Source organism: Rosa rugosa, chromosome 2, assembly GCF_958449725.1.
Source record: "Rosa rugosa chromosome 2, drRosRugo1.1, whole genome shotgun sequence".
NCBI classification, from domain to species: Eukaryota; Viridiplantae; Streptophyta; class Magnoliopsida; order Rosales; family Rosaceae; genus Rosa; species Rosa rugosa.
Genome location: NC_084821.1, coordinates 9,485,202 through 9,499,545, shown reverse-complemented (window position 1 = coordinate 9,499,545; position 14,344 = coordinate 9,485,202). Strand labels below are relative to the sequence as shown.

General features: G+C 37.7%; 1 protein-coding gene across 1 annotated transcript; it reads right to left on the bottom strand.

Annotated features, from left to right (window-relative positions):
- Positions 1-3,220: 3,220 nt before the first annotated feature.
- On the bottom strand, positions 3,221-6,435 carry LOC133731605 (WRKY transcription factor WRKY24-like). Its single transcript, XM_062158979.1, has 5 exons — positions 5,974-6,435; positions 5,449-5,652; positions 4,663-5,351; positions 4,391-4,552; positions 3,221-4,000 (listed from the first exon to the last, which is right to left on the bottom strand). The coding sequence occupies exons 1-5, from the start codon at positions 6,316-6,318 to the stop codon at positions 3,535-3,537; spliced, it is 1,866 nt and encodes a 621-aa protein (XP_062014963.1). The 5' UTR covers positions 6,319-6,435; the 3' UTR covers positions 3,221-3,534.
- Positions 6,436-14,344: the final 7,909 nt, after the last annotated feature.

Below are 14,344 nucleotides of genomic sequence, written 5' to 3'. Positions count from 1 at the left end.
CCTGGCCTGCCTACTGTATGGGCTTGATGGGCCTGGCAGGAACTAATGGTTTTGGACTCGGTTCTCTCTTTTCTAATAGTCAAAGAATTCAAACTTAAGATCTCGGACACATTCATCAGTACCAGTTTAAACAACTCGTATCCTTAGCACACTGATGATGGTGTTCTCAGATGGGAGAAAGAATATTAGAGAACTGTTTTTCTTTGAGGAGTAAAAAATTGCACTAGATTTTAGGTATGCCTCGTCAACGGACCATGCCGAGCCTTACTACATTTTTAAATAATAACGGCAACCGCAGCGCCTCCATCATTGCCTGATCGAGGCCGGAGGAGGGACAACTGTACTTTTTCTGGGTTTGGACGTCCTCTTCTGAATGACTCCGTATATATAAGGAGGATCAAGAGAGTACGCCCTTAAACTCTTAAAGTGAGGATGTTTTTATTTTTAGGATGTATTTTAATAATCACAACCACTCATTCTTTAGTTACCTACACATAGATCAATCCTACAAAAAATTAGCCATATTGAAAAAATTGTAACCATCTGATTAGAACAATTAACGTTTTAATTTTATCTAATGGACTACATTTGTTTACACAATTTTGAGTGACCAAATGATTATGGATTTGGTTGATTTTTTGTAGACATAATTCTTGCATAGGAATCTAAAGGATCAACGGATGAAATCATTGAATTAGATTATATACTAGTGTAAAATAGTAAAAATCCTCAAATTCTTAAAGTAAGGATGATCTCCTATATATATCAAACAACATACAGAGTGGAGTTCCCGCTCTATTATATATATATATATATATATATAGGATTTTTCTCAGGTAAGGATGTCCTTAGTTTTTCTTATGGAACGGATTTACTGTTTTCACCCACTTTCCGATCATATTTTTACATCTTAACCGTTCAGTTTTTAGGTCCTAATGTATGGATCACCTCTGCAAAATTTCAGCCAATTTGGTGATCGTTAAGACGTCCAAAACTGCAATTTACACGAACGAACCGAATCTGTCGAACCGGAACCGTTCGTTTACATTGTTGTAATTTGCAGTTTTGGATGCCTTAATGATCACCAATTTGGCTGAAATTTTGCAGAGGTGATCTATACATTAGGACCTAAAAACTGAACGGTTAAGATGTGAAAATTTGATCGGAAAGTGGGTGAAAACCGGAAATTCGTACCTAAGAAAAACTAAGGACATCCTTAGTGTAGCCGGACTATATATATATATATATATATATATATATATATATATATATATATATATAGTAAATAATATATGATAATATATGTATTTAATTAACTATATTTTATAATATATATTAATTTACGGGCTTTTGCAGGCTGGGCCTGGCGAGATTTTACGGGCCATTGGCTGGCCTTTTGCGAGCTTTTATGTTGGCCAGGCCGGGCTTGAGGACCTGCATCGGCCTATTTGATCCGCTGGTTAAATAATTAATGAACCCTAATTTTAGGTATCAATAAGCTTTTGGGTACCTTAACTAAATTCAATTTGTAAAAGCGGAAAGTCCAAAGACACCTAGTAACTCCCTAGTTATTAACATGACCAAACATGTTTTCTGGTTACCACTTACCAATCTAATGATTGCATGTATAATCTTAGATCAATCGATGGCAATCTAATTTCGTTGTCTAAAAAACTAACAGTGCGTCATAAAATATAAAATAAAGCAACTCCAACATAGAGGTACAAGCCCAACGATGTCACAAGTTTTTGGCATCACACTCAAAAAGATCCTTTAAACAATGTAATCGTGATAAAGCGGACAATGTTCCTTTCTATCCAAGATCTCTCATCATGTGTATGAAATCCTTGAGAGAGTACACACATGAACAAAGCAAGATTTTTTTTTGTTTTTGATAAGATGGAATAAGCAAGATTAGAAACGTGAGTTGTTTGTGTTTAAATATGAAAACCCCCTTTTACCATCTAGAACTGAGAAGAGGACAAACGAAGCATATCTATGAAAAACAGGATCGCGTTAATAGATAAAGAGGAGATTAAACAAAGGGAACAAATAGCCGTGAGAATATTGATTAACAAATTATCAATTAATAGAAAAACAGATCAAGAAGCACCATACAAGTATAGATAGTGATTGCTTGGTCGGTTTGGTGTTGGGCAGGCCTCAGGGTCCCATTCGCCCCAACTTCGTTCTACATGTATGCCGTGTGGCTCACGCAATCGTCTTCCCCCAATTTTGTGTTTTGGTGCTCTAGTCTGTCACGTGTATAAATTAAATTTAAATATTAAATACTAAAAGCTCTAATTTAGTTATCTTTCTCGTCTTCTTAAAAGCCAACATGTAACATATCAAAATAGAACTCAAGATTAAAGTATGACTTAGCACAACCTCCATCACCAGTTGTCGTCCATGACGCTCAGAGCTCCACTGCATTGCTACTATGTATATATATAACCTTATCATCTTAAATTATATATATAAATAAAGAGTAGAAAACTCCAACATGAATGCAAACACACTAGCAATAATGCACCGTTTCGTATTTCATATTTTTAACTTTGAATTTAAATTTATTTGAACAAACTTTTTTTTTAACTTTATCAATAGGAATCCAAATGCTTATTAGGCCCAATATAAACTCCTTCGGCGCATATGAAATGCTCCAACTGTGCATTACAGCACAGTGCCTGACCACTTTGACAGCTTCGGAGTTCGAATCTAGGTTGGAGAGCACACCCAACTAGACAATAACCACTAGGCCACTTACAGTGGTTACTTGAACGAACTTAACACTAGAACGACTTTAGACGATTACAACCTTTAAAGTTAAATTTTCGCCTCATAAATCTAAATTATAAACAAAATACTATTTAAATTTCTTCGCATCCACCGTCATGAATGAAAACCCTTAAAAAAAAATTAATAATAATAATAATAACAGAATGAACAAGAATGGCTATCACCATCCATGAACCATGACTCAATACGATGAATGCAGATTCCTGTAAGTGGGCTCCCTAGAGAGACCAACCCAGAAGAGTCCATGTGTGAAGGACATAAAATAAAAAAAATAAAAATGCACATTTGACCTTGACCAACTTAGGCACCAAGTAATCTCCAGCTCCACACATTTGACCGTTTCAACCGTGAAATGTTGTAAGGGATGACGATTACATATCCCAAAAGCTTCCAGAAGTATGATGACATAAAAGCACAGAAGGATAGAAACTTTGGATCCAATATTCACTAAAAATGAAACATATGGGGGTACAAAAAAATTGATTTGAGGCGAGCCTCAAAACAATGAAAAAATAAGCCATTTGAGAAACTTCTTCTATGACATACAATTATGAATATACAGAAAGCAATCCCCGTGAAAAAAGAATATACAAAACACAACAAATTAATTAACAAAAGGCAATGAATGGAATGAACCTGACTGACTCTGTGTGTGCTTATTGTATTGAGTTTCGATCTCCTTCCTATGCTCTAAACCTTTGCAAAACTATGCAACTGATGTAGATTGCAGGGTGATCAACACAGCAATGATTCGAAAAATGCGTCATCTCTTGGCTCGTCCTTGGTTTTAGAAAACATGTTGTCATTGAGCTGTGTTTGGTTCATGTATGACCCCATGGGGTTATCAAACCCTGCAAATCCATAACTTGCTGGGCTCTGCAACATCTCGAGAGTAAAGGGTGCTTGCCCTTCTGATGTCGGTAGCCTTAGATTGTCAAGAGGGTTGTTGTTAGCAGTATTGTTAGTACTGTGATGGGTCATAGGCCTCATTGCTGTGGGTACATTGTGGTTGTTGTTCATGTTGTTGTTGTTGGTATTGTGGCTTGGTAAAGGCCTGTTGGCAGAACCACTGCCACGGGCTGCAGGAACATCATGGTTGTGCTTCCCTTCGTAGGTTGTGATCACTGCTCTAAGATCGTGTGAAGCTCGCTCTACGTGCTTCCTCACTGGACAGCCTGGATTTGTGCACTTGTAGTAGCTCCTGCAATGTGACAAAAAAAAAAACACCCTAATTTAGCAAACAAGCATTTCAGTATTTCATAAAAATTATTACACTTGGACTCTAGTTTCTCATCTGCAACTTTAAAGAACCCAATTTGATCAAATACAAAGTATAAAGTAAACAAATACCAGCAAAGAATTCTTTACATGAATGTGTCTTATCAACAAGAAAAGAACCCACTTTTTAAGGTAGGTCTTATAAAATGAGACCATATTGATTATTTATTTTCCAAGAAAAGAGTTTGGGGCATGAGAGTTTGATATAGAAAAGGCTTACATTCTTTACTTCAATAATATTATTGAACTCTAAAAGCAATCTATCTTTCAAAAAGTTTTGAAGAAAATCATGATTAAAGGGGGAAAAATTTACCTTGGATTTGGGTTGCCCTTTACTACTTTCTGACCATACTTCCTCCACCTGTACCCATCATCAAGAATATCAATGTCACTTGTTGTTTGAACTACAACTCTTGGTTCTCTCACTGTTCTACTCCCAGGTGCTGAAATACATTCATTGTCACCTTCTTTTTTCCTGTACATAAAATGAAAATCAAGACCTATTAATCACACAAAATCATCCAAATGACTCGATGGATATACTTCAAAACATAAAATATTAAACTAAGCAAACTCGAAACTTACCATCTTTTGGCATTAGGCTCATCCTCATCATACTCATCCCCTCCTCCTGACTTGCTTCTCTGAGAGCTCTGATCAAACTCATCATCCCCATTTGAAAAATTGGATGAATTCTCCGGTGTTCCAATGGAGTTATCCATTTGTGAATTACCATGAGAGCCGAAAGACTGATCCGGGATGTCATTGGTGGTGTGATTGGAAGCCTGAATTGCATGGGAAGAAGCCGCTGATGAACCCGACCTTCTAGTATTCTGTGGCTTGGGATGGTTATGATTACCCTTGTAAACTATCTCGGTGATTTGTCCATCCAACGACCTCTCAACCTTTTTCTTAGTTGGGCAATTCGGATAAGTACACTTGTAATAGCTCCGCGGATTTTCGCTTCCCTTCACTTGTTTCTGGCCATATTTCCTCCAATTGAACCCATCATCTGATCTCCTGTTCAAGCACTGATGGGATTGCAGCTGCTGGTTGTTGCTGTTGTTGTTGTTATTGTAGTTGCTGTACTGATCTGATTGGAAACCACCACTGCTTTTGGGCTGAGTATTGTTATTGCTCTGCATATTAGTCCCCATTTCAGAAGAGAAGCTCTGCACTGAAGAACCATACTCAGGTTTCACCATACTCTTCCCTGAAGAAAAGTTATCTTGTTTGGGAAGTCCTAGATAGTTATTCCATGCCTGCTCTTGTGCCTGGAACAAAACAATTAATTACATTAGCCAAAATAAGCCAGTCAAGAAACAAAAACAGAGGAGATCTATGAGTAAATTCATCAAACACATTACATACAGTCTGAATTGAGCTGTTTGAGGATTGCAAAATTGCTGATGATGAAGTTGGAGGGGCCCTGGTTTGGGTTTGGAAAGAGAAATCTGAGTAGTTCTTGTGCTCCTCTTTAACACTCCGGTTGTTGTTAGTACCAGAACCAGAATTGGTCCTCCAATTATTAAAGGCTTGAGCTGCAAAACTCCCAGTAGTTGGAGACGGAAGAATCTGCCCATAATAACAAGACCACAACCACAAAAATGGAAAATCTCATTAGTACAAATCATGAAGAAACAAAATTTCAGAAACATATATGGTAAAGATTCAATCCCAGACAAAATTAGCCCCCAACAATAAAGCAGCTAAATCAGCCTAACCTCCTTTTTTTAGCAAACTCAAAAACAGGTAAACTTTGACTTTGCTATGAACCAAAACCCCATATATGATATTTTGTTCCCCCATCATTTGTTCCAAAAACCAAATATGTTGTCAACAACCAACTCTTATTACGAAAATGGAACAACAACAGTTTCCGAGAATTCTACTCACGTTGGAAGAGCTGAGAAGCACAGGAGAGTCGAGAAGCTCGGCGGGGCTCATCCCAGGTGGGATTGCAAAGTAGGAAGAGGGAGACACAACAGAGGGAGGCGAAATGGGGAGCTGGGGAGGCGGGAGGGACTTGAACTTGGGGACACCCGACCCGGTTCGCTCCGCAATACGATCCGATAACCCGTACCCGGAGTTTCGGGTTGCGGTGGCTATTGGGTTTGTAGTGTCCGCGCCGGAGGATAAGAGGTCGGAGAAGGAGGTGGTCATGAATGGGTGGGTGGGGAAGGTGAAGTTGCTCGGGTGGGAATTTGCGGAGGTGTCTAAGCTCCCGGAAGAAGTGGCCATGAAAGAGAGAAAAGAGAGAGGTGGGTTTAGTAAAGAGAGAGCTTGGGTCTGAAACTATGAATAAATATGAGAGAGAGGAGAGGAGGAAGAAGAAGAAGAAGAAAGAGGGTCACGTATGGCACAAGCTAGGCTCTAGCTCTGTTTCTTTGTATTGTGGAGCTTTCTGAGAAGCTGGGGCTCATGGGGGAGGTTTGACCGTTGAATATATTTTTGGGCCACTTTTTTTTTTTTTTCTCATTTTACAAAGAGCTTTTTTGTCAAAAAAAAAAAAGAAATAAAGAGTTTTTTTTGTTAGCCTGGTCAAAGCTCGTGTGTTTGACTGGTTGGCGGCTTAGTTTCATAATTGTGTGTTTAGGTTTCATATCCTACTTATCAACTAATCCATATCTCCATGGCTTCGTTTTTTTGAGAAAATTGGGTCTCTGTAATCTAGATAAGACCTAGTTGAAACTAAACTCTTGTGTTTGAAATTTAGGATAATTTGTTTTTATATTCAGTTACTGAGTGTGTGAGTTATGGACATCTTTTAACGAAAATAATGTTATTACTATGGAGAAGGTCTCATTACACTAATAATTCATTTATGCTGATTATGTACATATATGCGATCTGTTCAGAATTATTTTCATAGAAAGGAGGGAGCATCAGCCATAATTAGAGCATTGTATTTTTGAGTAGCTAAAGAGCCTTGAATTAACTACTCGTAATAAGTGGTGAAAGATTCAAGTAGGTGTTACATATAAACTCGGGACGAGCCCTTGTGTAGCTCCATCCTTCCCTAGGTTGTTTCAAATAACATGCTACTATATACCTAGTTAATAAACAAACTTTAAATTCAATCATCTTCTAATTTTACTGAAAATTAAATCTTGCGTTTAAATGCTCAATTTTTCTTATATTCGAATGATGAGAAATGAGATTCAAACCATCTATCCAAACATGTTTAAAAAAAGCCAAAAAAAAAAAAAGTGACATTTTAAGATACATAATCTTCATATGTATCCAACCCCAAAAGGAGCATTCACGTGTAAAATGTAAATGCATGAACTTACCTTCTTTCTTTGTCTTTTCGTAATCATGCCTTCAAATTTATTAACTTTTCTACTCATTTGCGTATGTTATTATTGGCAACTTTCTCCTCCATTCAAATATTGGCAATACATATGTATTTACATAATCTGTTCTACTAAAATCTATGATGTATTCTTTTTGGGGTTCAATAACTAATAACTCACATAAATGTCTCTTTAGGTACCTAAGCCTAATTAGAATTTAAAAGCTACAACTGAAGAGAAGAGTTTGATAATAAGCTACATTTTACGTCAATGGAAAATTAAGATAAATACTATTTTGATGTATTAATAGGAATACGTAGGTGCCAAGAGTTAAGTAGGAGGGACATATATTTTGTACGATACTACACAAGAAATTGTTGCCTCTAAAAATCACCTCAGCCTAGATAGCCGAGAGATCAAGGAACAAATGTCATTCTCGATGAATAGATTGTGGGGCGTGCCAACACACGGCCAAGAGACCAAGTGTGCAATTGTAGATGTAGTGCGCGTGTTCTGACTTCGTCGAGCGACTGAAAGCCGAGGAAGGAACAATCTCGGCTGAGGGTTCGATGCCTTGGAGACAAGGACTTTTGGGTTGTTCAATGGATGAGTCGCAAATAGTGATTGGTAACCAAATAATTACGTTAAACTACTCCTAGTGCAAAAACATAAACACAATAGTAAAAGAGCAAGGAAGTAAACTCTAGACTAAGTGCAGAAAGGTAAAGAGTAATGAAGTAAATCACAAGAAAGTAAATAGCGGTAAAGTAAATAGCGGAAAAAGTAAATGGCTTGAAGAATAAAACTATCAACTATTACAAACAAAAGTAACAACGGAAACAATTGAAATATCGATACTAGATTACAAGAAAAACGAAGGGAAATGACTTGAACTAGTAGAGCCAACAACTAAAGAATTGAAAAGACAATTAAACTAATCTGGAGCTAAGAAAAATAAAAGGAAACCCATGATGGAGTTTTGACTGGAGATGTGTCTGTGTGTCTTCTATCAATGCTTCTTTTATATAGAGAAAGTTAACTTGCTTGACGATCAAACTGAGATAAAGTCTTTCTCTTGAACTCAAACTGTTTGCAGTAATCCAATGAAGCTATGGCTTCTTTAATTAAACTAGCATCAGAAGAATAAGGAAGTGAATCAACTATATGCCGCATGTACTTGCCTTCATTCCATTCTTTGTTCAAAGTCGCACTACATGTACAAATGTTATGAATCATTTATCAATAAACAACCAAACAGCTAGCTTATTTAACTCCCTCTCTCATCCAAATTAGCCAATAAATGCATATGTGAGCTGCTCTCCTTAATCGTTACAAATACTCTAAATGCAATATTAAAGAGATAAAATCTCTTAATGACGCATTTATCCTCTAAATTAAGATAATTATCATTAATAATAATTACAATTACCAATGATTATCTTAATTTCTTCATTCATCAAACGGCCACGATATGATCGTTAGGCCGATATGCTAACTGCATGGGTATAAACAGAAATGAAGGGATATATCATTTATGTTCAAACCTCGAACTCGAAAGTAACAGTTTTTGGTTCAATATAATATCAGCCGGTTGATATTAAAACTTAAGAACCAAAGTTCTGTAAGTTAGCATTGGTTAATTAGATATCATTTCCAGTTATTTGTTAGACAGCTTCACTTAATTTGGATCACTTTTTTATTTCTATTATTGAAAAGTGAAAGGTGGACTAGCTGGTTTTCAGTAACAAAGAATTCTGTGATTGTGGTATGAAATTTGAGCTGCACATGAAATGCGAGGCCATAATGAGGATTATTATAGTCTTAACATAATAGAAAGTAATGTAGAGGGGAATGAAGATGAGTTCCCTTTGTAGTTGTTTTTTTCAGTAAAAGTCAACTTGTAATTTTGTGCTAAATGATGTGTAACACATTGCAGTTTGACTAATTGGTTGTTATTATTAATACATGTTAGATTTGCCTTAAATGTGTATTTGCTTGTTCATTTTAATTGTTATTAACGAATCTTCACCTCATACTTTCAAAAATAGAATTGTTCATTCTATAAACTATCATTAAAAAATCATCATTTGTATAAAAATAATCAAATTAAAATTTAGGATTAAATACTGCTTACTCCCTATACTTATAGGATTTCGTCGTTTCAGTCCATAACCTTCGAATTTCACCTAAAAAGTCATTGAACTCTCAATTTTCTACCGTTTCGTCCCTGCCGTTAAGCTCCGTCCAAATTATCTGTTAAATTGCTGACGTGGCATTCCTCACGCGCTGAAATGTCTAATTTACCCTCACTTACTTTTTTTTTAAAATTTATTTATTTTCTTCTCTCTCTTTTGTTTTTCTTTTTTTCTTTTTACCTCTTCTTCTTCCATCTCTCTCCTCCTCTGTTTATCCGGGTCGCATAGGTCTTTGTGGGGGAGGTGGAGAGAGCCGACTAAGGGTTTGGGAGTGTCAGAGGGTTTGGAGTGGAAGATTTCGAGGGTGAGGAAGGAGTCGTGGAGGGAGAAGGAGAGGGGGAGAGTGAAGCGCTCAATCCAGACGGGTCGGGTGGAGCCGAAGTCATCGGATTTGGTGGCGAGGCAGAGGTCGGGGTCGACCCAGAAGACGGCGTAGGGCTTGGGGTCATCGTTCTTCCATTTGAAGTTCTTCAGGTGCTTGGCGGAGACGATTGTGAGGTCGAGATAGGGAGGCTTCGGCGGCGGAGGGCGAGAGGAGGCCATGGTAGTGGTGGTGGTTATGGCACTAACTTGCGCAGGTGAAGCGCGTGAAAGGGGGGCAGGATAAAGAGAAGGGAAGGAAAAAGAGTGTGGTGTGGCCATTGCTGAAAAGGACGAGGATGAGGAAGAAGAGGACCATGAGGAAGAAAAAGGGTTTTGCCGGAGATCGAGAAAGGAAATGGGCGTCGCGGCGGTGGCGGTGACAGGGTCCTCATCGCCGCGGACACCTGATATGAAGGCAGTGTCGCCGCCGATGCCGAAGTCCAAGTGTGCGGCTTGAGACTATTTCTTCATGGTGGATAACATGCCAGGGCATAGCTTGAGTGAGAATAAAGGTCAAGAGTTTGGTGAAGATGAGAATGTGGAGGATTTGGGTGATGGGGATGAGCCCAAGACTCCGGAAGCGGAGGAGATTCAGGTGAAGCCGGAGGAGATTCAAGTGAAGCCGGAGGAGATTTCAGTGTCTCCAGTAACTCCGGCAACAATTGTGCATTCGAAGACAGCCCCACCAGATTTTCAGAGGATGGTGATGCCTGGTTTTAACTTTTGCGATCCAGAATTGTGAAGTTAGAACAAATTGGGAAAATGTGGAAGTTAAAGTGAATGTTGATGATGTTGTGGAGGTGGGTTCGAAGGAGGAAGAGAAGTGGAGGAGGTTGAGGGAGCAGGAAGTGAAGATGGAGAGAGCTGGGTTTGTTTTTGGAAGAAGAAGACAGAGATAAACAGAGGAGGATAGAGAGCTAGAAGAAGATGACGTAAAAAGAAAAAAAGAAAAAACAACCAAGAGAGAGAGAAGAAAATAAATAAATTAAAAAAAAAAAAGTAAGTAAGGGTAAATTAGACATTTCAGCGCTTGAGGAATCCCACGTCAGTAATTTAACGGACAATTTAGACGGAGCTTGACGTCAGGGACAAAATATGAGGAAATTAAGAGTTCATGGACTTTTTAGGTGAAATTCGAAGGTCAGGGACTGAAACGATGAAACCCTATAAGTATAGGGAGTAAACAGTAATTAACTCTAAAATTTATTTACTTGTGTCAATTGCAGGATTGTTTAAACAAATATAAATTGTATTTTGGATCGTCATACTAACAAATCCATGAGAAAATTAAACAAAGTTTCGATGGCTTCTACTCCCTTAAACCCTAGCCGCCCATCGACTTCACTGCTCCTGTCCATCACTATCGTCCTACTTCTTGGGCGCGGTTCATGTGCTGGCATCTATGGCGACTTAGGTAGTCGTCGTTAAAGTATTCATTGTTTTTCTACGGAAGAGTCATGGTTTTCGATCAGAGGATCACTCATGATTTCTGTGGGTTTTTGCACCACGGTGGGTGTCGCGAGCCGGATTCTAATACGACTTATTATAGCCTGCCAAGTAAACACAAGGGAATTTGTGGTCCTCTGCGTGCGGCTATACATGATATGAGGAACATCTTGGCGTAAAACCTATTCTATTGGACTATTGGTGATCAAACCAATGACCTCTTCTTTGTTAACTCAATGCCTTAACCAACTGCTTTATGAGGAAATTATGTGAGTGTGGTACATTTCATGGTATATAAACATTTTTGGGAAAAATTTGGGTTGGGCTGTAGCCTAAATAGCCTTGTGTATGGGTACGTCCCTGATATTAATTCAAAAAAAAAAAACCCTAATATTTTAATCACACTTCAAATTTTTCTTTTAACCATTGTTCAAAGAAAAAAAAACTTATTCTTTTAACCTAAGTTTACACTTAATATGAATGAGATATTAAATAATTGTAGAAATTAGAAAATAGTGTCGGCATCATGAGCTTTATCTTTTAAGCTGGCAAGTGGCATAGGTATGGTGAGATATTTATTGAAGATCTAGCTAACAGTACATTTCATCTAGAAGATGCATGCCTCTTGGTATATGCCGTGTTAAAAGGACATTTCCCATCTAGAAGTGATTGAGCATCTAAATCTTTGTGGAAAAAATACATCTTACGTGGGAATGTGAGACCAAGTCTTACAGCAACCGACCCAAATTGAGGTTACATATTCTTCAAACTATGCAATAAGGTCAAAGTAACTTCTAATTGTTTCAAATTTCTATTTAACTTCACATATAATTAAACTCTCAACCGAATTAGTTAATCTATTAAGGAAAGATGGAATTAGCTGGAGTGGCCGATTGCAAATGTAGAAATAGAACCGTTTGTTTTTCTATGTTGTTATGTAATATAGTTCAATAATTGAAAGAATAGCGTGCGATTTAATAATCGTATTGAAGATTTTCTCGTTGGTTTGTCTCTTTTGATAAAATGAATAAGAAGTGGGGAAGCAACAAGGCAGTTCTTTTAACTATGATAATCTACTTAATTCATGGGTTCTTCAGGCATCACTTTAACATTTACTCGGTTATTTGTCTCCTATTAGACGTACAGATTAAGGTATATAAAGTTCACTAATAATATTAACAAACACTTAATTGTTTGACCTAACAAACCAACGAAATTAAGTAATGAACCTAGCTCATGAATTCAACTTTCTTCATCTTTGACCTTATACCTTTTTATTGTGTTAATTGGTAACTGCAGTATAATGGTATCTGGCACATGTATGACTTGCTATTAAATTAAGTTGCAACTCGATCAGTCACACACTCACACGTACTTATCCTCATAAATCTAACGGCCGGAGCTTTTATCCAATTGTTAAATGTTAAGTATCGGGGTGAAAGGTAATGTAAAAGTTGAATTATGAACATAAACAGTGTAATATATAGAGAAATGCAAAAAATAATAGGAAAACAAATCGATAGCATCTCTCATAGTTGATTTTAGAGCTCTGGAGTGTATAAAAAGTAGAATGCATTGTAAAGTGGGTACTAATAAATCTAGGATTTAGGGCAGAAAATCGGATTTTTTGCATGCCAATCACTATCTTCTAGAATTAGAAACTCCTATCTATGTTTGTGTATTAAATATCTTAATCTACTTGAATCGTAAAAAGTGATTTTTTAACAAGTACTTCAATTGTTAACGGGTTCTCATTTTTGACCCGTGACATGATCGAATGGAAGTTGGATATGATATTGTAGGTGAAAGCAATATGGTATGACCTAGCTAGTTACAAAGGAAACTAGCTATAACTAACCTGTAAGGTCAGTTGTGGGTGGAAATTGAAATCAACATTCTTCAACTTTGACCTTAAATTATACCCTTAAATGGGTTGGTAGCTAGAAATGGTATTTGATGCATGACTTGTACGATAATTTGTAATGACCTGAATTTTTGTGTTAATTTCTGGTAAATTTCTTGAAATTAATAAAAGTCCCAGTTAGTGCGAATTATTCGGTTGGTGCCTTGATCTTATCTTAATTGTGAAATAGAAATTATTTCGGACAATTATTCGCTCGGAATGTTTTGATTCAAGGGTAGTTGACTTTTTATACGTTATGATTATGTGAAAACTTCCTTCACAGAAATCGTAGAGTGCGTCGATACGAGTTGGTGACATGCGGAACTCAAAAATCGGAGTTCGTATGAAGAATTTATGGCCAACGGAAAAAGTTTCCAATTTTGGATAAATAGAAAAAATTTAGAAAAATTGAGAAAAACCCTAGGTTTCTAAAAATAGAAACCTAAGTCTCTCTCTCTCTCCCCCAGCGCCGAAATCGCCGGATTTCATTTTTTCGGCCGATTCTCCTCCGTCCGGCCATCAATCTGGCCGTCACCGATCACATTTGGACCGCCACTTCCTTCTCCATCGATCTGGGGCGGTGTTACAACCCATCTCGGCATGTAGGCGGCGCAGCAAGGAAGAATCCAATTGGAGGTGGGTTTTCAGGTCGCCGACAAATTCTCACATTTCCCGGCCACCTCCGGTGCCAATTCTTGAGGGGTTTTCAAGCCCATGAGATGCTGATCATGTCTCCCCAAGTATCTTGAACCAATTCTCAGCGAGGAAGAAGAATCGAACAGATTGGGATTTTAGGGTTTCACCGAGTTCTTGACATTTTGAGGTAGATTCCGGCAAATCCCTTCATTTCTGGACTTCACGGTAGTTATGAAAGTTGTTGTGCATGTTGGTGGGAAAATTTTGGCATAAATTTCATGACCCAATTTGAGGGTTGTCGGCGGCATGTGGAGCCCACGCTCAGCCATTGTAGGCAGCACTTGGCGGCTCGTTTGGCCACTTTTTGGGGTTCTGTTTTCATAATTGTCCCCTACTCGTCAATACGAGCATGTTGATATATTATGGGA